Source organism: Pyrgilauda ruficollis, unplaced genomic scaffold (assembly GCF_017590135.1).
Source record: "Pyrgilauda ruficollis isolate IOZ18807 unplaced genomic scaffold, ASM1759013v1 scaffold207, whole genome shotgun sequence".
NCBI classification, from domain to species: Eukaryota; Metazoa; Chordata; class Aves; order Passeriformes; family Passeridae; genus Pyrgilauda; species Pyrgilauda ruficollis.
In genome coordinates this window covers 1-26,125 of record NW_024519985.1, presented here as the reverse complement: position 1 = coordinate 26,125, position 26,125 = coordinate 1, and the positions used below count along the sequence as shown (strand labels likewise).

Here is a 26,125-nt window from a genome sequence, read left to right as displayed (position 1 = left end):
CACGATGGTGATATACAAAGCAGTGTTGGTGTTCTAAAACATTCTTACAAGCAGGTGTTTAAGACAATTACAGAGGTAAACTAGCTTTGTGGTTATTTCGGGGATCTTTTTGTACCCAGACTCCTGAGCAGGAAGAAAACATTGCTGAAGCGCCTGCTAAAGAAATCGGAATGATGAAGAATTTATGCGGGGTAAATTATGTTGAAACGCAGTGCTCCTGCTTTGAAGAGCAGAGCAAGCACTTTCCTTGCGTGGCTGTGGCCCTTGTCTATTTATAATGAAACCCGTTGCAGGGCCCGCAGCTCTGCTCTATCGTTTATAGCTGCGGCTCGACAGCTTTCACCAGCAGGGCCCGTCTCCGAGCGCGGCCGTCGGGCCCGGGCTCCGCCATTGCCGGGCGCGGGGCTGCGCGCGCCGGGGGCGGTGCTGAGGGCTCGCACCATGGCGGGTGCGGGCGGGCGGGCCACCGCCTCTGCCGCCTCGGAGTCTTACACGGGCCGCGGTTCTTCCACGCCGGGCGTGGGCGGGCGGGTGGAGCACACGCCCCGCTACACCCTGGGGCTTCTTCAGACTCCGCAGAGCTCGGAGAGCATCGGGGGCTCCTCCAGCGGCGGGGTGCGGCGGGGCGGCTCCAGCGGGGAAGGCCTCGCAGCCGGCCGGGCCGCCAGGAACGGCGCGGTGAAGCCGGCGGTGTCCGAAAGGGAAGGTACGCTCTCTGCCCGGGCCTTCATCTGTTTCTTTCTGCTGTCTTTGCTCGGGTCGGGTTCCGAAAGACCTGTTAAAAGCGGTCCTTACTGAGACAGGGCAGCAGCAGCTAACCTTCATAGTGACCTTTGTAATTTAGTTGGCCAGAGCAGTGGAAATCGTTCCTTGCACGTCTTGAAAGAAATCTCTTATTTTCTTTGAGTGGTAGTAGCTGAGCTCTCTGGTGTGAACAATAAACGTGTTTGAATTTCTGCACAGTGTTTGCTTTACAGGAGAGAACCGAAACGTTGGTTGTGAGTTGGTTGTGGGTTTGTGTTTGATTTGTTGGTTGTTTCGGGAGTTTTGTTGTTTTTTGGTTTTGTACGCCTGGCTTTGAAATAGTTTTAAGAGCCTGTCGGTCTCGGTGTGTGGTAGGAATGTTGTGTTCCTACAGGGCAATACTGCTATTTGCCATTCTTTGTAAAAATCTACTGTCAAAATCTGTATCTTGGCAACAAAGAAAAGTTAAAATTCTGGTATTTTCAGATGAAAAGAAACTATGAAAAGAGTTGGAAATTATTTTAACGCTTGCTGCAATGAATTCTGATGTACATGTATCTCCATTGTGTATAAATTGGTAATTAGGTAAAATGCCTTTGGGTAATGCATATGACTACTGAGGAATCCTAAAAAAATCCCCCAAACAAAATGCTAATTCAAATAGGGCATGACTTAAATGTTTGGTTTGAGAAATACCTGTATATCATTTGGTTCATCTGGTCTTTAAAATTACTGTTTTCCCCCTGTGATGCCAAATTCGCTACCTTCTACAGGAAGTCTCTTCTGCCAAAATTCTGATTGAACTTAGGCCAAAACCTAAGTGAATGCTATTTAAAAAAAGTTATCAGCATGCATTGCAATGCTGATGTGTCCACTCGTAAAAAAAAGTACCCAACCAAAGATCTGAGCTAATATTTTTATCACTTGTCACAGTTTTAAGAATAGAAAAACTCCCAACCATACAAGCACAAAGAAAATCCCACCTCACCCGAACAAACTCCAGAACCCCAGTACAGGAGACATTTTCTTACCAGCCAGCCTTGATAAAGACTCATGCAGTTAATTGATCATCTAAAACCAATACTTAAATATTTTGTCTTGTGTGTCAGTTTTTAACGTAATATAAGAAACAATAACATTTGTGTTTGCATGTTTCATAATACTTGGAATTTTTAAAGTGGATCTGCTGTTTATATTTTCATGCATTTTTTAAGTCTTAGAAAGCAGTTATCTAAGCTAGGTTAAGGATGTCTTCAGTCATCTCAAGAGAATTAAAAACAAGTAAATTACTTAAATAATTTATTGGAAATTTAAAGTGTTCTGAGACAAAGATATTTTGCAGGACTTAAAAAACGTAGGTAGATCTGAAATACATGTGTGAAAGAAACTGCTGTTAACAAATACATCCTAGATTACTGTATAATTTCTGAGAATTGATCCCCATAAATTCAAAGGGTTATAATTCCCAAGTGGTTCTTTGTTTTCTTTTATTGTCCTGTTTTTAAAAAAAGGTTTTCATAAACACATGTGCAGTTTTAAATAATGATTTTTCAAATGATGGGCAAATGTGAGATGAAGTTGATTTAAAGCATTCTTTCATAAATTTAGAATTCGTTAGACTATGAAATGATACTTAGTAAAGTGACTTCTGTTGTATTATTTCTGTTCCAACAATGTAATTAATTTTATTAGCACTGCAGGTAATCTCATTGTAAAAGATAATAATGTTAATGCAAGCTTGTTTCCAAAGCAGTCTGGTTTATTTAATTTTATACTCTGGAGAGCTTTCATAGAATTTTGTTTGGATATCTCTATTTCTGCTAATAAAAATTGAAGTTTTGTAAGTTGTTTTTTATATGTTGCTTTCTGAATAAAAATTTGTTGTGGCTGCTTTCATAATTTACTTATTTCTCTCCCCTCAGAATCATATTTTGGGGACAAAAGTTCTTGTGTAGATGCTAACACATTGAATCTCACAAGCTCTTCTTCTCTGCAAGGCCTGAATAGCACATGTATAGGAAAAACACCTCTCTCTTCTGGTAGATCTGGTTGCAGAAGCCATACCCCTCTTATGGGACATTCAGGTAAGATTAACAGCTCTTAGAGGAAACAGTCCAACTTATATTTCTGACGTTATTTTATTAAACAGTTTAATTTTTAATGTGATATATTAAGATACTAAAATAAACTCAAAACTCAACGTGTTTTGTACCACAGAGGATACTGCCAAGGAACAATACACAAACAAGAATATACTACTTTATGTACTAAGAAGATATTTTGGTATTGCATCCTCTTGCTACTTACTTTGCATTCATGTATGAATTATCAGTGTAGTTAGAATTCAGACTTCTTTCAAATCGTCCAAAATCAAATTGTATTTGTGGACATGTAGTCCACAAAAAAGAATCCACATTCATGCACATCTCTAACCAGGGTTCATTTTTAGGCGTGTAATGCATTAGACATCATATATAACATAATTATCAAGTTTCTTGATGCAAGTTTTATGTATTTTATGTTGGCATGTTCAGAGGTGTAGAACACTAGTTCTCCAGAACACTTAGTAGCTGATGGTACATCTTGCAGTGCTTTGTATGAGCAAAATGGTGTTACAGGGTAATGATGCCTTGTGCCATGTTATATGTATCATATGTGCTCTTGTAATGCAAAAGTAATGGGATTTAAAGTTACTTCTTTCACAGTGTGACTAATCATTATCAGTTCAGTCTTTAATGTTCTTAAAGACTGATGATTCCTTTCTGCATCTGTATAGTTGTTTATCCTTGCTCTGTCGTTTGTGATGCTTGTTGATCAATCTTTCATTAATCCGTATTGAATGTAACTGAATAAATATGACTGTTTTACAGTTACATCCTCATCTGCAGTTTCTGCTCATACTGTTGCATCCGTTATTGTAGCTGTAGTAGAAGGAAGAGGCCTTGCCAGAGGTGAAGTAGGAATGGCCAGTATAGATTTAAAAAATCCTGAGATGATATTATCACAATTTGCAGACAATACAACTTATGCCAAGGTATTTTATGGTCTGATTATTGTGACTTTCTTGAAAAAAAGCTTATGACTAATGGAAAATTAAATTTCTAGTTTGTGGAAGAGATTTCTCAGAAGTGGAAGTAACAAGTTCTAGAAAATGTGCAGTGTTGAAAAGACTGCTATTTTCCTTACTGTGCCTCAGATATTAAAGAGGCAAGAATGTTTTTCAAAAGAAAAATAGCCTTTCTGCAAAATACAGTTTGTGGGACTGAGATGGCTCATTTTGAAGAGCATTGGGCAACACGTGGTAGTAGAACTTGCAAGTATTCTTCACCAGGCAAAACAACTCTGAGAACAGAAGTGCATAAATGTGTGTGTGTGATAGAGTAATTATAGTTCTGGCATTGGTTACATAAATATTCGGTCTCAGTTTGAAAGGAAATTCACTCAATTTACAGCCAGCACTGCATATTCTGCATTAATTTGGTGAGTAATTTCTGGTTTATGCAGCAATAGCATTAGTGAAACATCTTATTTCATGGGTTATTTTGTAGTTATGCATGCTAGAAAATATTGTGGCTTGTAGCATCTTTACAATATTCAAAGAAGCAAAAGCTCTATTAGGACAGTAAGTAGCTCTGACTCAGAATATAAACAACCGTCAAATCTGTTTACTAAAACAGGTGTGTAATATTGTACAATGTATATTGTACAACATTAGTGTACATTACAGTTGTTGTATAATGTACAATGTTGTATAATGGGTTTCTTTGTTTTATTTTTAATCAGTAGTGCTTATAAAGCCTGTTCAGGTCTTAACATACATAGCTACATATTAAACATCTTTTATAGCTGCCTCGCAGGCTGTGGTCAGATTGTTCATTGTTTTCCTGCCTTACCAGTATAAAAGCTGGCATTTTCTTTGTGCATGTATGTTTCTCATTTTCCATTAAGGTTACTGAGTTCTCCGTTCTGTACTCATACTTGATACTGCATTCATCATCCAGTCAAAGAAAGAGAGATGCTAGTGTACAACTGCTTTTCCCCTAATGCAGGAAATGGCCTAACAGCCCAATTTCTTGCCTTAATCTTTCACACCTTTAATAATGTGTGAAAAAACCCCATGTTGTCACAAGTGTGTGACCACGGAGGACAAAAAGGAGTTCTGTACCTTTTATTCTTGAACAAAGGGAGAGGCCATGGGGTATTTCCTAATGGGGTCTCTCAAATTGTTGGAGGACTGCAGCCTCCTTTTTATCCTGATCTTCCTGGCTGCAGAACCTTTACCCATTCCCTACTGGCTGAGATACTTGGGAGGTACAGACTTCCTGATCTGCCTGCTAAATGTGCCCCTTAATATGCTCCCCCCTGTATAACATGCCATACATGGCCATTAAAATTAGCTGTAAGTCCACCCTGGGTGGGGAAATTAATATTCATAACCCTGTTAAGTCTTTATTCTTCTCAAAGTTCAGGCGTTGACTAAGGAGCAGTCCGTGTCAATTAGTAAAATTTTTTTTTAAATTAATGGTTTGGCCCATTACTTCCTTATCTACAAGTCTGGCCCTATCTGCAAGCAGATTGACACAATCTGTTTGTAAAGACCCATTCATCATATTCCTGTCAACAATTCTGTCTTACCTGCCAATCAGCTGTTTTCTTACGCTCTCAGAATCCATGCTTTGCCTAGTGATTGGAATCCAGCCTACTATATTTTCTCTTTCTTGTGCATACTTTTGTTTTTGAATGTTCTGCAAACAATTACAGGAAAGTTTTCTTGTATTCTTTAAGTAAGTTGTTCAAGATTTGTTGAATTGTGATGCTACTGGAAAAAAACTTCTTAGTGGTTAGCAGTTATGAAGGGTAGTGACAGCCTTCCCACCCCAAATGCCCTTATATTATTTTTTTTGTGTATTTTTTGTACTTGTTTACCTTTTAATTGAGACATCATCTGTCTCTTCTTGCACATCTTAACTTGTAAGCAGTTAAAATACAGTCTGTTTGTTCATGTTTCTCCCTTGAGAATTTGTGAATGCTGGTATAAATGAACATAAATGCATAATGTTGTTTGTCCTTTCTTTTACAGTAGAAGAGCACATAATCTACTAATAATCATTACAGGGGGTGTGCATAACATAAAGCTGGTAAAATATGCACTTTTTCAGCTATGTTAATACCGAGATAAATGTTACTAGAGGAGATTAAAACAAAATTAAAAACTAGTCTCAATCAAAAGATTATTAGTATTCAGACATGTTTTATTTCTTCATCATCCAGAGCACCACATCCAGAGACCTTCCAGCTGCAAACCCAGAAAGCTGCCATCTGTTGAAATAAGTCCTTCTCCCCATCATAGCCATGGAACATAGTTTTGGATATTTATCTCTTGCTTCAATGGCAAGCATAATTCTGTGTCCAAATAACAGTGGATAAGCTCTAAATTTTGTTTAATTTAATTTCCTGTATATTTAGATACATATTAATTTGATTCATTAATGTAGAAGTTAGCAGATAATTTAAACTGAAACTGAGTCTAAAATACAAGAGTTCTGTATTTTGTTATTGCTGGTCATTATTGTCTAAAATATTTGCGTTTATATAATTTTTTTAAAAAATTGAATTAGTTTGAATTTTCTGTCCAGGTTATTACTAAACTCAAGATTTTGACACCGCTAGAAATAATAATGTCAAACACTGCCTGTGATGCAGGGAATACAACAAAATTGTTCAATCTGATAACGGATCATTTCAAGGTAAGATCTAAGATTTCATTCAATGTTTTAGAGTTCTTGTTGATCAGTTTTATATGATGGTTGATTTAAGAGTTTTACACAACTTTTAGAATCTTAAGGTTTTGTTTTCTATGATTTTCAGGTCTAATTTTAGAATGGTAGTGAATAAACTAAATGCAGTTCCCATGCTGATACTTCTAATACTGACAGTTACAGAGATAGGTATATTGCTGATGAAAGCTGAAAGTTTTGAATTTGTGGCATTGGGTAATACTGAACCTAGGAAAGATACAGAAATTAAGAAATCAAGCATTGTCCCTTGTTTTCTTAACCTGATAAATCAGTGGCGATGATGAATCATAATAGGAAAAAGAGCACTGTCAGGGTAAAAGAGGATAAAATGAACTAGTATAATAATTTATGTGTATTAAAGTCTCAGAACCTTTTAAAAAACTATTAATTACTACCTGAATTGCTTCATTGCTGCAGAGCTGATGGCTTCTTCATGAGTGCTCTTCTACTTCCTGACCTCTCTCCTCTTTCGCTCACATAAATCACTTGTGCATCACACACCTCTAGTTACATTGACCTGCTTGTGCTAGTAAGCTAGAATGAATACTTCTGTGAAGACAGATTACAGAATCAGTTGGTAGATTTCTTGGAAACATGTATCACTAGAAAAGTATAGAAGTCTCTCTGATGTAACTTTTAAAACTATTTGCTTTCATCCTCATCTTCACAGAATGTGACTTTTACAACTGTCCAGAGAAAATACTTCAATGAAACAAAGGGTTTGGAGTACATAGAACAATTGTGTGCATCTGAATTTAGCACCATTTTCATGGAAGTCCAATCAAAGTATGTTTAAATCAGGAAAAGCATGCTGTGTCCAGATAAGTTTTTAACAAAATCATTTTATGTACTCATTACATATGTGTCATGTTGGAGAAGTTAGAAAACTCTTAACAGATCTGTCTTTTTATTTTGCCCTCCAGTGTTTCTAATATATGTAGAAATGTAAATAGAAAGCCTGTTACAGTGGGTGGGTTTTTTTGACTTTTCACAGCTTTCCACTTCTTTTTTATTCTTTCCTTAAAGATACCTTTCAAGAGCTGTGACTGCCTTTCTTTCTGGCCTCAGCAAGCATTTTCTATGTATCAACAATTTTAAGTGTTGATAACTTGGTGACCAGGGTCTTCAAATCACAGGTGTCTGTTGAAATGTGTATTCACATATACCAGTGATATAGTGTAGGCTGTCAAGTGTACAGAGACTCAGACATTTATGAATATTTGATTTGCATGAATATATATTCACTAGGCACAGGTTTGTGCATATTTGAAATGTACTGCTTTTTCAGTACTATCAATCGCAGTAATTGCCAAGCCACAGTAGTGTAAATGTTATTTCTGTAGTGCACTACTTTTGTGGTATTTCTGTAGCAGTATTCAACATTCATAAAAGATTGTTTCTTTCCAAGGTATTACTGTCTTGCAGCTGCAGCAGCTTTGCTAAAATACGTTGAATTTATCCAAAACTCGGTTTATGCTCCTAAATCACTCAAGGTTCGTTTCCAGGGGAGTGAGAAAACAGCTATGATAGATTCATCATCAGCACAAAATCTTGAACTGGTGATTAATAACAGAGATTCTCGGTAAGAATAGTTTTTTCAAGTTATGTTTTTATAAAGATGGATTTCTCTAAGTTTCCCTGATGTTAGTGTCAAAGAGCTGACCATTATATTTATATCTATATGAGAGAACTTGCCTACTGTTCAGAGCTTCTAAAAAAATACCTTGACAGGGAAATATGTTACAATTCAGCACAAAATTTTTAGCACAGGAAGTCCTAAAGTAAATTGTAGAAAGAGATGATGCATAATCATCTTTATATTGATGTGTATGTTTTATTCAGACTTCAAAATTTATTTATGCAAAATTGTACAGACTGAGGAATGAAAGAGGCAATATTTCTACGCATTTCTTATGTTGGATTGAAGCACCTACATTTTACTCATTTTAGAGTAGAGACATGCTTCAGTCTTGAAAGGTTGTTTTGTCTCATTTTAGATCTAATAGTGGGAAAGAGAGTAATTTCTATGATGATATAACCCTTAATGTGGTACTCGATTGTTTGGTAGTTTTCCACATTGAGATCAATTCTTGGACACTTCCTTCATTGGCAGTTAGTTGCCTTGTAGGCAGAAGAAACTTCAAGGCTTACCTTCTCCAGACTGTTACCCGTGTGGTTAGCAAGAGAAATAGTTGGAACTTGTGTTTTGCTGCCTGTCAGGTTCTGAGATCCACCTCTCTTTAGATGTCGTCTTAATCACCCTGATATAAAAAGGGGAGCCTGGAGATTCCTCACTTTCCAAGTACTGTTCATAAGAGCTTTCCCCTTGGGGAGATACAATAGAATCACAGAATGACTTGCATAGGAAGGTACTTTTGGAGCAGTATTTTTCTGTTCTTAATTTCAGAGATGGTTTTGAGAGGAAGGTGGTTACAGGAGGAACTGAGCAACAGTAAACTACTTGAAGTTTCTCTGGATTTTTTTTTAGCATTATTGATGCAGAATATTTGCTGATCCATTAGCAAGTTTGAATCAGCCAGACATAGCTATTTTTATTATATAGATCGTATCCCCAAAGCCTGGTTAGATATCTTTGTATGAGGTATCAGCAGGTAAAAGTTAATAGCACAGGCACACACCAGAAATACCTCAGTGAAATTTGTGTGCCAATCTTAATTCTGGAGAGACTTGTCTCTGTTCATTTAACTGTGGAGGGAAATAAGTCCTCAACTGCGTAAAGATAGGCACTGTGGATACTCTCCCAAATGTAGAGTTGCACTTAAGTGTTGTCATGGGTTGTGTCGTACAGTAAATGCACCATTAATACAACTGGGTTTGAATTTCCCCATTTTTTAAAAATTCTCTTGACTATTGCTTTGCTTTTTTTTATACCATGGTATTTCAGGGTGTTTCTGCTCACTCTGTCTACCTATCTACCTATCTTCATGGTGTTTGTTTTGTGTACTTGTATCAGGTCTCTTCCTATTCAAGTTCTGGTTTAAATCAGTACGTTATTATGGCCTCGGTATTTCATGGGTCATCTTCCAGGCAATAGCATAGAAGATTTCAGGTTTCTAAAACTATTTGATTATGTAGTAGGTGTAAATATTATAGATGGCTCATTCTGCATAGATGCAGTCATCCTTAAGTGTGAAACCCTGGGATGTGTAACATGTAAAAGCCATAAAGATGAAACTAATACTTAGAAATTATAAGCATGTTATTCAGCTTCTATATTGACTGAAATATGTTCTTTAAAATAATAAAACCAAAAATTATTTCTATTTTTTGACTTCTAAGTGTTTTAAATTATTTTCAGAAATGTATTTCAAGTAAATTATTCTGATTAATACTTGATCTCTGATTATAACTTGACAATTTGCCTCCTTGTGTAGGATTGATTTGTTCATTTCAATTAGTTTAATTGAGAGGGAAAATGTGAACTTTACCACTGCAGTAGCAATGAAATACTACAACAAAATATGAATAAAATACTAAGTACAAATGTATTTCTATACTTACATGATTGAGGGCTAATATTATATTAAATTACATTGAATTACCTAGTTTCCTAAACTGCTGGAGTTCATGTAATATATATGGCAAACGGGGAGATGCTAAGCATGCCCTGAGGTTTGTAGGATAGTCTTGCCTGTAAATGTCTCTTGACACTTGCCATCTCTTTTTTTGGTATATGTATTCTTCACATTTATTTTATTTTTAAAGGAATGGGCACACACTTCTTGGTGTTCTAAATTACACTAAAACTCCCGGTGGAAGTCGAAGACTTAGATCCAATATCCTGGAACCTCTAGTTGATGCTGAAACAATTAACACAAGACTGGACTGTGTTCAGGAACTACTCCAGGATGAGGAGCTCTTTTTTGGTCTTCAAGCAGGTAGTAGTTTATTTTGTAACCCGTAATACTATATTTCTTTTTAAACTTTTTTTTTTTTTTTCCTAGTGTAGGAAAGTATGTAGTGTGACTCAGTATGTTTGAAAAGTATTTTTAATGGTTTGTTAGGTGACATAGTAAGCACTTAATTTTTTGAAGTAATCTATATTATCATAGTGATACTTTTCTCAAGTACTTTGCTTAGAAAAGTTGAATTTCTCTGAAACGGTGTATAGAAATCTGTGAGCCAGTAGCTTTTTAAAAGAGTTGGAGTTTGTCTCTTTACCTCTATGGGTGGGTATGCATTATGTTTGATGTATACAGTTCTATATAATGTATACATGAAAAAGCAAACACACTGCTTAAGTAATACTTGTGTATATTTTTTCCTGTTGCTTCATAAAACATATGATCCAGAGAAAGGTAAAATACAATACTAAAATTAGTCCACCTGAAATTGGATCATATAATCTTCGTCTGTGTCACAAGAGAAACACAATTCAATCTAAGTAAAGAAAGTATTTCTGAATTGACGGATGTCTACCTATACAGTAATCACTGCATGCTTAGGTACAGTAAGTTGTAAGTATAGTTATGACAAAATAAATCATATGTTAGCTGTTTTTAAGCTAGTTCTTACCCTGTAAATAATTTGTGACAATAGAATGTAAGTAAAAGATTAGCATTAGTATAGCTAATTAATTGTGTGCTTTCAAAAAAATACATCTTCTTATAATTTCAGTTTAATTTCTGATGTGTATACTTTTGTTTTACAGTTATCTCAAAATTCCTGGATACAGAACAACTACTTTCAGTTTTGGTACAGATTCCAAAGCAGGATACAGTATGTTTCAAAATACACCTTGGAAAAATCAATTATCTGTCCATAACATGCAATATATAAATGTCATGTCTATAATTCATCCTAATTCATGCAAACGTGCTTCCAAAAATGTTTGCTCTTTCATCACTCCTCACCTTTATTCTTCATAAGTGTACATTTTATTCATCAGTACTCAGATGAGAGAGAGGAGTTTTCTTCACATTAGCATAAATGGAAAAAGTGTTTAGTGACTTAAGAGTCCTAATGACTGTTATGTCTAAGAGCAAGACTATTTTTTCATTAGATCTTGCCTCATATATCAGTCTGCATGTTAACACATGCAATACAAATATCAAAATGGAATAAACACATGTAGTTCACCAGTGAATCTTGGTTGAGATCAGACCCAACAGTTAACTACACTGAGCTTGAGGTTACTGAACCTCTGCTCTGTTTCCACTAAGCGTATCGAAACCATGGTGTTAAAAGTTACATTTGCCTACTGTGCTCAAGTTGGATATGTCTACCACTGCTTTTGAGGTTGATGATTCCTTATGCTTATGTTTATGCTTGTGTTGCCAGCATCTTAGATACTCACAACTCTTTCACCATTTAGTGTCTTCTCACGTGCTGATTTACCTGCTTAGATAAAGGATTTGTCTAATTCTAGTTAAAGAACTCAGGTACAGACTCAAACAGGACAGTAGTAATAAATGCAGATCAATCTCTTTAATGACATAATCAAAACCCAGAATGTTTATTTTTCTCAGCTTTCCTTGAGGTAATTTGTAACATGAATTCACGAGTTCATTTATGTGACTAAAACTGTCACACTGGATGCTTTTATGTATGCATAGGACCATGTACACCAAACATTTTTACTGCAGTGTTTTCACTGTTGACTGGTTCCAGTATAGCAGAGCATACTATTCATGCAATAGACGTGCTTATTCAAGTGCTAGCTCAGTTGCTTTTATCAAATGCTAGATTAGGCAATTCACTATGTTTCATTCCAATTCTCCATAAGAATTTTCATTCATGTAAGCCTTCCACCAGTGAGCAGATGAGATGCGCTTCTGAGAAGCCTGCAGTTTCAGTTACTTAATGTGTGAGTGGTATGTTCAGCATGAGCATTCTCTTATCCTAAGGTGGCTGTCAGTCATACAGAGTCACAGAATCACCAGGTTGGAAGAGACCTTCAAGATCATCGAGTCCAACCCAGGCCCTAACACCTCAACTAAACCCTGACACTGAGTGCCATGTCCAGACTTTTTTTAAACACATCCAGGGATGGTGATTCCACCACCTCCCCAGGCAGTACGTTAAAAAATAGGTTTGGAAAGGTCAACTTTTTTTTAATAACTGCTCTGTCTCTAGGTTATGTCATGCAGTTACAAAGTAGTTAGGAAAAAGGATGAGTTTCTTGGAGGGACTAATTGTGTTTTTAAAAAAAAAATCATATTCATTGCATAAATAACATCTGGCACTTTAAGGGGATTCCAAGGGACAGAAGCCTTACACTTCAAACACTGCGCTTGATCCAGTCTTGCTGAGATGTGTACTTCAAAAATCATGTCAATGCTGAAATCATTTACTGCCTTTGGGTTGGAGCGTATCATGTGCAGAGATTCACTTGTAATGCTAGTTCAGTTAAAATTCCTGTAAGAACTAATTAGTCAAAGATCCATTCCACTACCACTTTTTCACGTATGACCACTGATCTGTTTCCTTCATGGGACTTAGACCCCATATTTATTTGGAGATTAGCATTCTTCCATTCATGCATTTAGCACTGTTTAGTTTTGTCCTTTACAGAAAAAAACTTTATATGTCTAAGTTATGAGATGCCCTCAGCCACAAGAGTAAAAAGATATTATATTTGAATGAGAAAAGATTTCACATGGGGTCATGCTCCTGTGTTCATGTGCTTATCTGCATTTATCGTGTTATTTCCCTAAAATTCTTTTGCAGAGTGCATGTGTACTGCATGTGTTATCCCCTAATGGCAGCAGCAAAATTCTTTCTAGTGAGTGTTAGTGGGGCATACAAAACAAGGTCAAGAGTTTCTGTGAATGAAAGATTTTGAAGAACAGTCATTATTGTAAGAAAAATTTTGAGATATTTACTCGATTTTTTTTTATTATCATATGAGCAAATATCTAAGATGTATGTATATTAATCAAAGAGAGATCAACCAGACTGGGTTATGTTGTGTTTAACAGTATTAATGGAAAAGGTTGTGAGCTTCATTATAATACATGATGTATTGGCTTTGAAAAAGTCTCAAATTGTGTAGAGCTTGTATAGAGTTAAGTATACATAGAAGATGAAAAGCTTTCACAGCTTGGGCTAGCAGGATGTTCATTATCAGTTCAAAAATAGGAACATCTTAACTACTGATGGACAAACTATCACAGCAGGCAGTGTAAAATTTAGGTGAACATTTTTTGTGCAGATGCAAAGTTGTCAAAGTGAGCTTATGAAGCTTTTCAGGATTTTCATTAGATGTATAAACCTGTTACTGTTAAGAATATGAGTTCTACTAATTCTTAAGTAGTTTCTAGAGCAGTCATACAAACATCTGCAATATTCAGAAAACTTTTCAACAGGTTAAAACTGCTGAATCAAAAATAACTAATTTAATCTACCTGAAGCATACCTTAGAACTTGTGGAGCCTCTGAAAGTAAGTGGTCTTTGTTCTTTTTTTTTTTTTTTTCTTAGTACAGTACAGACCATTTTTTCCTATGTGCAGTTTATTAAATTGCATAGAATATCTCAAGTCGGAAGGGATTGATAAAGTAAAAATATAACAGAATTACAGAACACAATACTGCCAACTTAGTATGTTGATCCTTAACACCAGTCAGAAATACGTATTTGTGTCTATGTTGTGAAGAGCAGGATTCCTGCCATTACCTGAATAATGGGTTATATACCAGACATTTAACTGAAACTCCTGCTCAGATTCCACAGACTATTTACAAAAATGCTGATTAGCCTCACTGAATCTGAAAACTTTTAGTCCTTTAAAAAGGCTGCAAAAAGAAGTAACTGTCATGTCCACATTTTAATCTTCAACAGGCTGCTTTAAGAAACTGTAACACACAGCTGTTAAAGGCTTATTACAATTCACTTGAAGATACAAGGTATTTCTCATAATACTTTGCTACTGTGTTAGAAACTCTCATCTTAAAAGTGCCTGTAAGATGTTGCGTCTTTGTTTGTTTATAGTTACGAGTATAGCTCAATTCTTTTGCTTAAAGCTGATTTTAATTCTCAGAAAGTTTTCAGCTAATGAATATAGGGATAAAAGCAAGAGAGCTGGCTGTGATAGTGGAGTTGCTGCTAAACTGAACTCCCTTAGAAATAATTCGGAAAGGACAAGAGTAGTGGTTTCCTAGAGTCTCTATAATAATGCAAAAATCAAGTGTTGTGTATTTGAAAAAAAATGTATAATTGAGAAATAATTTATGTCTCTCAAAGAAGTGAATACTATTTTTATTCAGACTTAGGTATAGTTGCAATTCATTCTGAGGTGAAAATAGAAATTAAATGTAGTGTTTTGTTTTAACAGTAGAAAGTTTAAAAGTAGCTTCACTTACTTGTAATACTGCTACTTGTAATTTGGGGATAGTACTGCAAGTAAAAATCATAAATTATTACGTATCTAATTAGTGATACAACTGATATTGCAGATTTGGAATTATACTTGAAAAGATTACAAGTGTAATTAATGATGATACAAGATACACAAAGGGATGTCTGAGTATGAGGACCCAGAAGTGCTATGCTGTTAAGCCAAACATCAATGAATTCCTTGACATAGCTCGCAGAACATACACAGAAATTGTTGATGACATAGCAGGTATTTCTAAACTAAAATTTGTATGTATTTGGCGTTTCAAGTAGATTGCACTTGACATATAGAAGCCATGTAATTATATGCGTTATAACCTTCTCATATGTAAAAATATTTAGTATTAGTATGAATTGATTGATAAGCAACTGAGATTTTCCATTTCTGGACAAAACCTCAGTTTTATTTTTATAAAATTGAATATTTATTTGGTGATTCTTATATTCAAAGTTCTGTTAGTCCTCTGTTAGTCTCTTAAAGTGCAAGAAAGTTGAAGTAATGGAACAGAATTACTCTACCTAAAGCATTCTGCATAAAACATGTAAATCTTTGGTTTAGCTTCTTCATTTAAAATATCTCTGTTCTTTGTTCTTTATATTTTAAGCAGTCTTGATCTATCTGTGGACTGCGTTTTAGGTAAGGTATTAAGAGTTGGAAAATACGAACAAAAGGAGTTTTAGCATGATGTGCATTACTGTGTTTTAGTAGCCTTCCTGATTATCCTTATATCAAAATAGAAGAAAAAAGTTTTGTCTGAATTTGATTTCATTTTTTTTTAGTATAAATTATTGATTTATAGAAGGGACCATCTTAGCTTAGTCTATAGTCAGAAATCTAAAAGAGCATCAGAAACTTTAGCACCTGTGATATGTTATGAAGTTCCTGTTTTATTCTAATCCTACATTCATACATAGTGAAAAATACAGATGGTACTAGTTTTGTATTTCTGAAACCTTCCATTAACAGTTTCTATCTTTGTACCAGCACAAGGAGGGGGAGGGAGAGGGGTGTACCTGTATGTTTGTAATTTGAGTTAAATCTTTGTATATGGTATGTAGGTATGATAACGCAACTTGCTGAAAAGTACAGTCTGCCAATGAAAACAAGTTTCAGTTCTGCTCGTGGATTTTTTATCCAAATGAATGCTGATTGTTCAACATTACCTAATGGCCAGCTTCCTTCAGAATTTACAAAGGTATCTGTACAAAATATGTTTTAGCATAATATATTTACTTTATTTACTATGCTTTATTTACAATATATAATATATTAATAAACTACACCTTATACAGTAAATAACAAGAAAAATAATTTCATTGAAGACATCTAGAAGTAAATGAAGTGTTAATTGTGATGTTTTTATAACTACCCTGTATTGAGTTATGTAATAAAAAATGTGCAAGTACGTGAAATTATGTTTTGTGAAAGAATAAAGTTGTATGTCTTGCTAATTGTCATCTTAAATGGAATTTTCATAAAAAATTATGTAGTAAAAATTAAACTGGGCATTGTTTTTTCTCTTTTTTTTTCCCATATGGTTCACAATTCTGTTTTTTGAAGCTGTTTTTCCTTCTGATAATGCAGCAAGCTCTTGCTGTTGATTTCTATTCCCCATAGATCACGAAAATGAAAAACACATATAGCTTCACTTCAGCAGATTTAATAAAAATGAATGAAAGATGCCAGGAGTCCCTGAGAGAAATATATCACATGACCTACTTGTAAGACCTGTTAAAACTATTTAATATTTGCTAAGTATGTTTATTTTTCTCTAATTATCTGTACATGGGCTTTTAAAGCTCTCTTTCTGTTAAATTATGGCTACTTACAGCCATTGTCTAAAGCAACACTGTTCAAGTGTACCTCCTGAGACAAAAAAAAAAACCTCATAAATTATGTATTTTATTAAACATGTTCACAAATATATTGGCATTTATTAATAGAAGTGGTCGTGATGTAAATTTTTCATGGGTGAATTACCTGCACAAAATGTCACAATGAATGCATTAGTTTTGCATCTGTAATGCAGAATTGGTACTTGTAGTCAGTTCCTTTATATTTAGAGCAGAACTGTCTATTTCTGTATCTTGTCCTTGCTGCATGTCCTGTTGCTCTCCTCTCTGATTCACAACTTAGAAAGCGTAATATTATCTGTCAGTTGAATGGAAATTCTTTCTAGAAACCCTGTAGGGTTTTTTTAACATGAAGATCTAAGGGAATTAGAGTCACATTTCCCATGTGACCACATGTTAATAAAACATACTTGATTCCGTAGCTATGTTTTTAGTTCATTCTCTGTGTGAAGCTTTCATATGAGCTGTTGGTATTTGTGGTGTGTGTCTTATGTCTGATCAGCAGAATGTTAGCTGAGATGATGGTACAAGATCTTAATTTACTTCCAAGAAATTTGTACATTTGCTCACATCTGGTATACATGATTGCATTTTATGCGTGACCTTTTATCCTAAGGTATGCAGCGCGGACATTATAATTCCTTTATTTCTGTAAGTTGTATAAAGTGACAGGTGCAACAGCGTTGTCCGTGTCTTATTTCAGAATAGTGTGCAAACTACTGAATGAGATCTATGAACACATTCATTGCTTATACAAGCTGTCCGACATTGTGTCTATGCTGGATATGCTGCTTTCATTTGCCCACGCCTGCACTCTTTCCGATTATGGTAAGTTTCTTCTTTGATTCTGTTATGGATTAGATAAAGACCCTTCTGATGGAGAATAACCAGACTGTTTTGTCTGGTTCCATTTCTTTTTCTGTCTCAGTAGTCTTAAGTGAGTGTCTTTGCTCTGTCTTTGCCAGTTTTATGCTGATGCTCTTTCTGCTTCCATTCATCAAAATTAAATTCTGCTAGTTAGCTGCCATTAGCCTTCCCAGTCATTCTTCTCGGAATAGACAGTTTGAGCATATTCGACTCAAAAGCGTAAAGTGTATGGACATTCTCTGTTTTCACCTTTTTCTGTTCCATTAATGCTGGTAGATAAAGGAGCCATTTGTAATTGGTTCAGAAAAGGACTGTATTCTGACAGAAATCCATACAGATAGTTCCACCATCAAATGGATCTTTGTAGGCGTGGTACATTTCCAAAAAATCACTATGGTAACATATAACAAAAATAAAAGGAATGCTACTTTCCTGTTTACCATACAAATACAGAGTACATATGTAGAAGTAAAAGGAGTCCACAACTCTTTTTGTACTTTATAAAAATGTTTCAGCTCTTTGCATTTTTATTACTGGAGTTCAGCCCTACTTACTAGGGAACAAAACCATAGAACATTAATTTAGAAATAAAGTTTTAGTTATGTGGTTTTTTTTGTAGTTGTAAATCATGAAGGCTTGCATGGTAATGAGAATCTGTACCTGAAAGTGGCTGATAATTCTTCCCAAGAACTCTGCTCTGGAAGAATTAACTTTATTTCAAAGCACACTAGCTTAATAATGTAAATGCTTCCACACTTAACTTCTCAGTTTACATCTTTTTTCTTCATTTAGTTCGTCCAGAATTTACTGATACTTTAGCAATCAAGCAGGGATGGCATCCCATTCTTGAAAAGATAGCTGTGGAAAAACCTGTGTCTAATAACACCTACCTGACAGAGGGAAACAATTTTATAATTATTACAGGACCAAATATGAGTGGAAAATCAACATACCTGAAACAAATTGCTCTCTGTCAAATTATGGCACAGATTGGTGAGTAAGAGTGTACGGTATTAATCATCTTCTGCAGCGCATTTTTTTTCTGGTTAAAAATATTTATAAAGTTGAATGATTTAGCTTCCAGAATAACATTATATCTAAATAAAATATTAACAGGTAATTTGTAGTCCATTTTCTTCTACCAGCTCTTGTATTGCTTACAAAGGCAACTGTAAGGTTTTTCATCTGCCACTGGAAACGTATAGGGCCCCATCTGTGTGTATTGAAGTCTCCCCAGTCTATCTTCAGAGAAGCACAGTTGCGTGCCCTAGTTTTTTGGAGCACCATAAACCAATCTAGCACCTTCTGGTAGATTGATAGTGAGTGTCCTTCAAGTATGCTGATCAGACACGTGTTAGTCATCCAAAAGAAACACATGACCTTGAGCATACTTAAATTCCATAGAGAAACATTATCTATTAATTGTACTTCCAGACAAGTACAATTAATAGATAAATAATCAACTACTTAAAATAGAAGTAGTAACAAATATTGCAAGATTCTGTTACTAAAGTTATAAAAGGAAACCAACTATTCATAAAGTCTAACTGAGATTCATTCCAACATTCAGGAATTCCTCATTACTTTTTACTTAAAAGTAAGTCTGGTAGCACAGGTCAAAGGCCTAACTCTATAGAATGAAGCTACTTAGCAGTGGAGAATACAATTTACCATCATGCATTTGTGGGTTCAGTCCCCAATAACTGCAAGTTCTTGAGGAATTGCTCTCAAAACCATGAGTTTAATACGAATAAAGGAGACTGTGAAGTTTTTTGGCAAAAGGTTCCTGTTTTTTCCTGTTCGGTAAAACTACTGTGCTTTGCTGTCTGATAAAGGCAACATCATCTTGATTTTGGGCAACTAACATTTATTTGGAATAGTAAATCAATGGCCACAGGAATGTAAATCTATCCTAGAGCTCATTGCTTTTCCTGCATCCCTTTAGACTGAAAAACAGCTTCAGGCATATGATTTCTTACAAGTTTCACTTCTTTAATTATCCTATCTATATAATAACTTCTTTCTTATAAATTAATGGTAGAACGTAATCTTACAAAACTTTATCAAGTAAGATGCTTTCTCTGCTGTGCACAAAAACCAAGTGTAAAAGTAATTTTTTTTCCCAGTGACATATTAAGGCAAATGTTATAGTGATGAGAGAAACTTGTAATTTACTTTGTAGGTTCTTATGTCCCAGCAGAGTATTGTTCTTTTCGAATCGCAGAGCAGATTTTTACCAGAATAGGTATGGATGATGATATTGAAACAAATGCATCAACATTCATGCAGGAAATGAAAGAGGTATGAAATATAGCTATCCAGGTCCAAGGCCCATTTTTACTGTTAAGCTAATAGAAATTGTACTAGTCTGTTTCCACTGAAAGAGTGTACTTTGAAAAACAGTCAAAAATTCAGCCTTCCTCTCTTTTATGATAAATCGTAGAAAACTAGGCATCTCTTAAATAGAAAGGTATTCCAATGTGAGTAAAAATCAGTGCTTTGTTGGATAGTATTTTTAACATTTTTGGGTCAGCTTAGACATTAAATTATCATTTGTAGGGACCTAAGCTCTCTCAATTTCCTTTCACAAACTGATACCATTTTGAGGGTAAGTGATATGTTCAGTGAAAAAGAGAAAGAATGCTGTAGTGTGACTCTTCGCTTGATTAGAATTGACAGCTGTTTGAAAGCTTTGAAAAGGTAAAATTGCTATATCTCAAGAGATTTTTTTTTAATTTCTGCATTATGTTCAGTCTGAATAACATAAAAAATTCCTTTTTGACAATCATAAAAGAAATGTTTTCCTTTTGAAAAACATTTATAGGAATGATAACACTTTGAATATTTTTCTAGATAACATACATCATACAAAATGCTAATGATAAATCACTCATCATTATTGATGAACTTGGCAGAGGTACCAGTGCCGAAGAAGGTATTGGAATTTGTTATGCTGCCTGTGAATATCTGTTGAACTTAAAGGTAATTCTATTTTAAAGGAATTTAAGCCTTAGAATTGTTTTGTCATCCTGAAAGTAAATACAGTATTTTCTCATAATGTAACAACAGTTTTGCAAAGATTTCTTGGCTAAATATGGTATTTTGCATAACCGGTGAATAGCAAGAATTGCAGTGACAGAGGAAACATGCTGACATAAGCTACAGTTCTGTTCACTGGTTGTTGTGATTTAACCCCAGTCAGCTGCTAAACACCACCCAGCTGCTCGCTTGGTCCCAAGCGAGAGCCCAAGCCCAAGAATTTGTGGGCTGAGATAAAGACAGTTTAGTAAGTAAGGAAAGCCATATGCAGAAGCAAAATACGGAATTCATTCACCGCTTCCTTATCGGCAGGCAGATGTTCAGTCATTTCTTGCAATGCCGTTTCCTCACTGTGACTGTTACCAGAACGCCAAATGTCCCTCCTTCCTCACAGTTTTTATTGTGGTGGTGTAGTATGATGTAAGATATCCCTGGGGTGAGTTTGGGTCAGCCATCCTGGCTGTGTCCCCCCACAGTTCCGTGAACACCCCCAGCCTGCTTGCTGGTGGGACAGGGTGAGGAGCAGAACAGCCTTGGTGCTGTGCAAACGTTGCTCTGCAGTAGCTAAAACATGGGTGAGTTACCAGTACTGTCTCGGTCACAAATCCAAAGTAGTGCAACACAAGCTACTATGAACAAAACTAACTGTAGTCCATTTAAAAAAAACAGAACACTGGTCACCATATCTTTTCAGATTGCTTGCAAGCTTGTAACTCTGTCTAGAAAGAGAATAACCCAGGCTGTTTAGTTTTACTTAGTTAGTTTAGTTTTAGTTTTGCTTTATGCTTGAATGATAAAAGTGAATCTCTTTACCTGGTTGTTACCTTTCAAAGTACAGTGGTTGTTCCACACAACTTACAAATTGGTGACAGAGGTTAGAAACCTGTTTAGAAAAGTAGAAATAATTTTAGTTATGTGATCAACAACAGGGGGCTGTTACGAACCTTTTGAGTGTGCAGGTGTTTGTTTCTCCTCAGAGTTTATTCAGAGTACTTTTGAGGGGCTTTTGGTTTGAAAATCTCAAATACTTTCTGTCACTTGTATTTTTGATAAAGAATTCCTTGAGAGAATTAAGCAACCATTTGACAGTCGTTCCAATCCATACCAATCAGATTTTGTAAGCGTTGTGGATTTTCTTTTGTTTCTGATATTGTTTTCCTTCTATTGATAAATGAGCAGAAGAATCCTCAGTTGGAAAAGATGTACTTGCCAGTGGAAGAACGCCTCCCTTAAGGATTTTCATTTGCTTTAGTAGTGTAAAGACAGCTTTTCAGTGTTTTGGAGGAAAAGCTGGACATCTGTGAAATTTAATTTTTCTCATGTATTGTAATTTATTTCTGGATCATTGCCAAAATAACTTTTCTTTCTTGTTTCCGTATTTAGGCATTTACACTGTTTGCTACACATTTCCTGGAACTATGTCATATAGATGCTTTATATCCCAACGTGGAAAACTACCATTTTGAAGTGCAACATGTGAGAAGCAGTGCTGGAAATAAGGAGAAAATTGCTTACACTTACACACTTTCTAAAGGATACACAGAGGAAAAGAACTACGGTAATGGATTCCACTGTGACTTACAGTTGGCAAAAGTTACGCAAGATACTATTTCAGTTGTTAGGCATCTAACAGTATTTTTTCTGATGACAGGTTTCTCTTGAGTTTGTGTCTCTCTCAAAGAGAGGGATACAGGGATATGCAGGTCTATAATTTGTTCCAAATAATTGTGTGTTTTAGGTAACCACGTAGTGAGATAGTAATTTTGGGTAGTATGAAGAAACTTACATGATATTTTGTAGTGAAAAAAAAAATCTTACTGATGTCTTACTGATGCCAGTATCTTCTTGGTTCATTTCTGTTTGAATGAGTTGTGTCATTCTGAGCATATGCTACTTGAGTTAATTTTATCTGCACTTACAGAAGTGAATGAATGTATGTATGGCAGACATATCTTTAAGTTCTGTAATGACTTAAAGATGTGTCTGCCATAAGCAGTGATATGATTGGTTAACAGCAGGCTGGCCCTTTTTGATTAGCAAAAAGGAATCAAGTTTCTTTTAAAAAGGAGAGGAATTTTACCGTATATTAGGCTAGACAATTTTGAGAGGGTCTACAAAAGCATCAGTGTTCTCTGAAAAGTGGATTTACTTCTCTTTTAACTTTAGAATAAATTATAGTAGAGATTGTACAGATTAATTATCGGTCAATAAAGAAAAGAGTGAATGACAGAGATTTAAAGAAATCTGTATGTTTTCAAATACTAGATTCGGATGGTGATCGATTTAGGTAACATTTAATCAAGAGGAAATTAGCTACACATGACTTTTGCAAGCTATTGGTAACTGAAGACTAGAAATTATACCAACTAAGCTTCAAGTAACAGGACTTAAATTCCTTAATCGGAATTTCAGAATAACTTTGTTTAACTTCAGCAGCACAAGCTCAATTTTAGATGCTACACCAATATTAACTCCACAGAACTGTATGTTTAGAGAGTAATTTCGGAGAACAGGAGACCTTTGGAAACTCAAGTGTTCGTGTCTTGGCTTTACCTTACTTGAGCAAAGTCACATTCTAAGAAAGGGTGCAAGGGCTCTTCATGATTATTTTTCATTTTTAAACCTGTAGTATTAAACCACCCAATGAACCACAGACTTTCCACAGGTACAGACAAAGGAAAAAGTAAAAAAATCATGTCAGGGCAGGAAAAAATATTTACATCTCTTTCTTACCACCAGTATCTGGAAGTTTGCCTGTTGGCAACAAAGAAGTTGAAAAATGACATCCCAGTCCACTGGACATCTGGATATAATTGAGAATGCAGTTAGCAAAACCTCTGTATTTTCTGCTAAATTAAAAAACCCGAACTGAGAGAGTTGTTAACACCATTGTGCTGTTTTTTTTCCTTTTAACCCCCTAATGTGTCTCATTCTACCCATTTACAGTATTACCAGCAGTAGCTTGATGTTGAGGTGTGTTTCAGAGATAGCATTAAAACAAAATAGCTATTTTGTATCTCTCCAAACCTTATTGTTTATTAACAAAAAAAATACAAACCAAAAAAACCCAAAGCCAAAACCCCCCCTACAAACAAACAAAAAAAAACACACAAGGAGAAAATACACTGAAATTATATTAATAAAAATTAAATCTTGACCCCTTAGAAAAACAGGCTATGTTAATTCTGGAAGACAAAATGGAAGGTAGGGATAAAAATGACATTTAAAAATCTTGATTTGTGTTTTATATGTTTAGGACTAAAAGCTGCAGAAATGTCTTCCCTACCATCATCCATAATTTTGGATGCAAAGGAAATCACATGCCACATTGCAAAACAAATTTTGGTATGTAGTAGAAAATTTTAATGCTGTATTTCACAGTTTTTATACAACTCAAATGTATTTTCAGTTTCTGAAAGGTTACAGGATAAAGTGCTGCCTATGTTTTAATGAAAACAGATTTCATTAAACTTTGTATTTCTGGAACCAGTTCTTAAAGATCATACTGAAGGTCACTGTTAGCTGACAACACAAAATGGCCCTTAGGGTAAAGGAGTATTGGGTTTAATGTTTGTATGCCAACCAAGAATTGTGAGGTCAAAAACAGGCTGTAAAATAGCTTTTTTTTTTTTTTTTTTTTTTTTGTAATATAACATAATTTATTTCATGTTTTAATGTATATATGTTTTTATGAACAGCACAGGCAGAAGAGCACTCCTGAGATGATGAAACAGAGAGCTGCATACCAGTTAGCAATGAGATTGGTTCAGACTGCCAGAAATTCTCGACTGGACCCTGACAGTTTGCGTGTATATTTGAAAGCCCTGAAGAAAAAGTATGAAGCCAGTTGTCTCACACCGAGAAAAAATGATGAGCAACAGTAACATATAACATAGGCTGTTCTAATTTTTATGACTACAAGACAATTCTGGTTTTTCCCACAGTATTAGTACTGTCTTTTCACATGATGTTATATTTTTAATTATTAGTCTAAATTACACTAAAGTAATGGAAAGCCATATCCTTTATGGGTTCCCCCCACCCCGACATACCTGGAATAAAAGCATTTGCCTTCTATGAGGAACATAGTTCTTTTTGACAAAAAATAGTATAATTTTCATCATTTTAGAGCAGTACTGAGAGGGAAGGACTGGGGCAACCCTAAGGAACTCAGAATTTCATTCATGATACAAAAAAAAGCTCAGATTGCAAAAAGGGAAATGTGTGCCAAAATTGCCTCAAAGCAGTTTTGCTGTCTGTTCTTGTTCAGTTGTGTCTTCTGAAAATGAGACCATTTTATTCACTCTGTTGTGCTAAACACTTCTCACAATGCCAGGAAACAGATGATACTAAAACTTGAACGAATTTGGATGTGTGAAAACAAGCTGTTCTCTCTTCTCCAGAGCAAGGTGTTTGATGTTAGTTGGCAGTAGAGGTTCCGGGTTTTCTCATACTCCTCTTGCTCAGTCTCCAAGTCACTGCAGGATTTCCAAAGACCCTGCAATGGAGAAGACTTACTCATGTTCATTCTGATCACACAGAGATACTGAGAGGGGAAGGGAACAGATAAAGGTGAAATTTCCCTGAGAAAAGACTCAGATCAGGGTGTTCACTGCTGGCATGGGCTGGGATTAGAGCTGAGCAACACCAAAGCTGGAGCACATCAGCCATTCAGCTGAGCGCTATGTGAGGGTGCTGAGCGGGTGCTGAGCGCTCATGTGAGGGTTATCAGGGAGTTTATGGCCCTGCCAAGAGACAGATGTTAATTAAAGAGTCCCAGGCCGAGCTGCAACAGTAATCTGTTCTGTTCAAGCTGGTGGTTTTTTGACACCTTCATTAGCCACACTCTCCACTACTTAGTCTTGGGGTTTGTTTCTGTTTTTCTTTCAGCCTTATATTCAACTTTGCACCCCTTTTCTTCTGTCCCGTGTGTCTTTTGTGTTCCTTTCTTGTCCTGTGTGCTCCCCCTCCCATTTCCTTTCGCTACTTCACTCTCTCTTGTTCTTGTTTTTCTTTCAAGAAATAAACACTCAATATTTATTTAATAAATCCCTGCCTGCATCTTTATTTCTCCTCCTTTCTTCCTCTCCTTTTTCCTTTGTCCTGCACTGTGACTGTATTTCTTTGTCCCTCTCACTGTCCTTTTGCCTGTACCTCTCTGCAGCTGTGGCCCAGCCCTTCTCCCTCATTGTACCCTTGTCGTGGTAAGCCTCTGTCCTGCTGGCCATGCCTCCCTTTCTCCATTCCTCTGCTGTGCCTTGCCCGCCTTCCCGCCCCCCACCTGCACGTGCCATGGTCATTTCCTCTCTCAGTCCTTGTTTCCCTGTTTGTAACCCTCTGTCCTTGCCATGTGTGTAGCACTCTGTCTTTTTCTCTGTCCTCCATGCCTCACTTGTGTTCCTTTCTATTCTCTGTGGCTCTGTGGTGCTCCCTGTGCCAGTGTTCCTCACAGAATCCTTGTGTCCCG

The 26,125-nt window shown here is 35.8% G+C and overlaps 1 protein-coding gene across 1 annotated transcript; it reads left to right on the top strand.

The window, feature by feature from the left end:
• Positions 1–422: 422 nt before the first annotated feature.
• MSH4 (mutS homolog 4) lies at positions 423–24,746 on the top strand. Its single transcript, XM_041467346.1, has 20 exons — positions 423–706; positions 2,667–2,828; positions 3,615–3,778; positions 6,381–6,491; positions 7,213–7,328; positions 7,951–8,124; positions 10,269–10,441; positions 11,215–11,282; positions 13,871–13,945; positions 14,344–14,408; positions 14,958–15,127; positions 15,958–16,094; positions 16,517–16,620; positions 17,456–17,580; positions 18,412–18,612; positions 19,802–19,920; positions 20,473–20,601; positions 22,042–22,216; positions 23,915–24,003; positions 24,357–24,746. The coding sequence occupies exons 1-20, from the start codon at positions 442–444 to the stop codon at positions 24,540–24,542; spliced, it is 2,808 nt and encodes a 935-aa protein (XP_041323280.1). The 5' UTR covers positions 423–441; the 3' UTR covers positions 24,543–24,746.
• Positions 24,747–26,125: the final 1,379 nt, after the last annotated feature.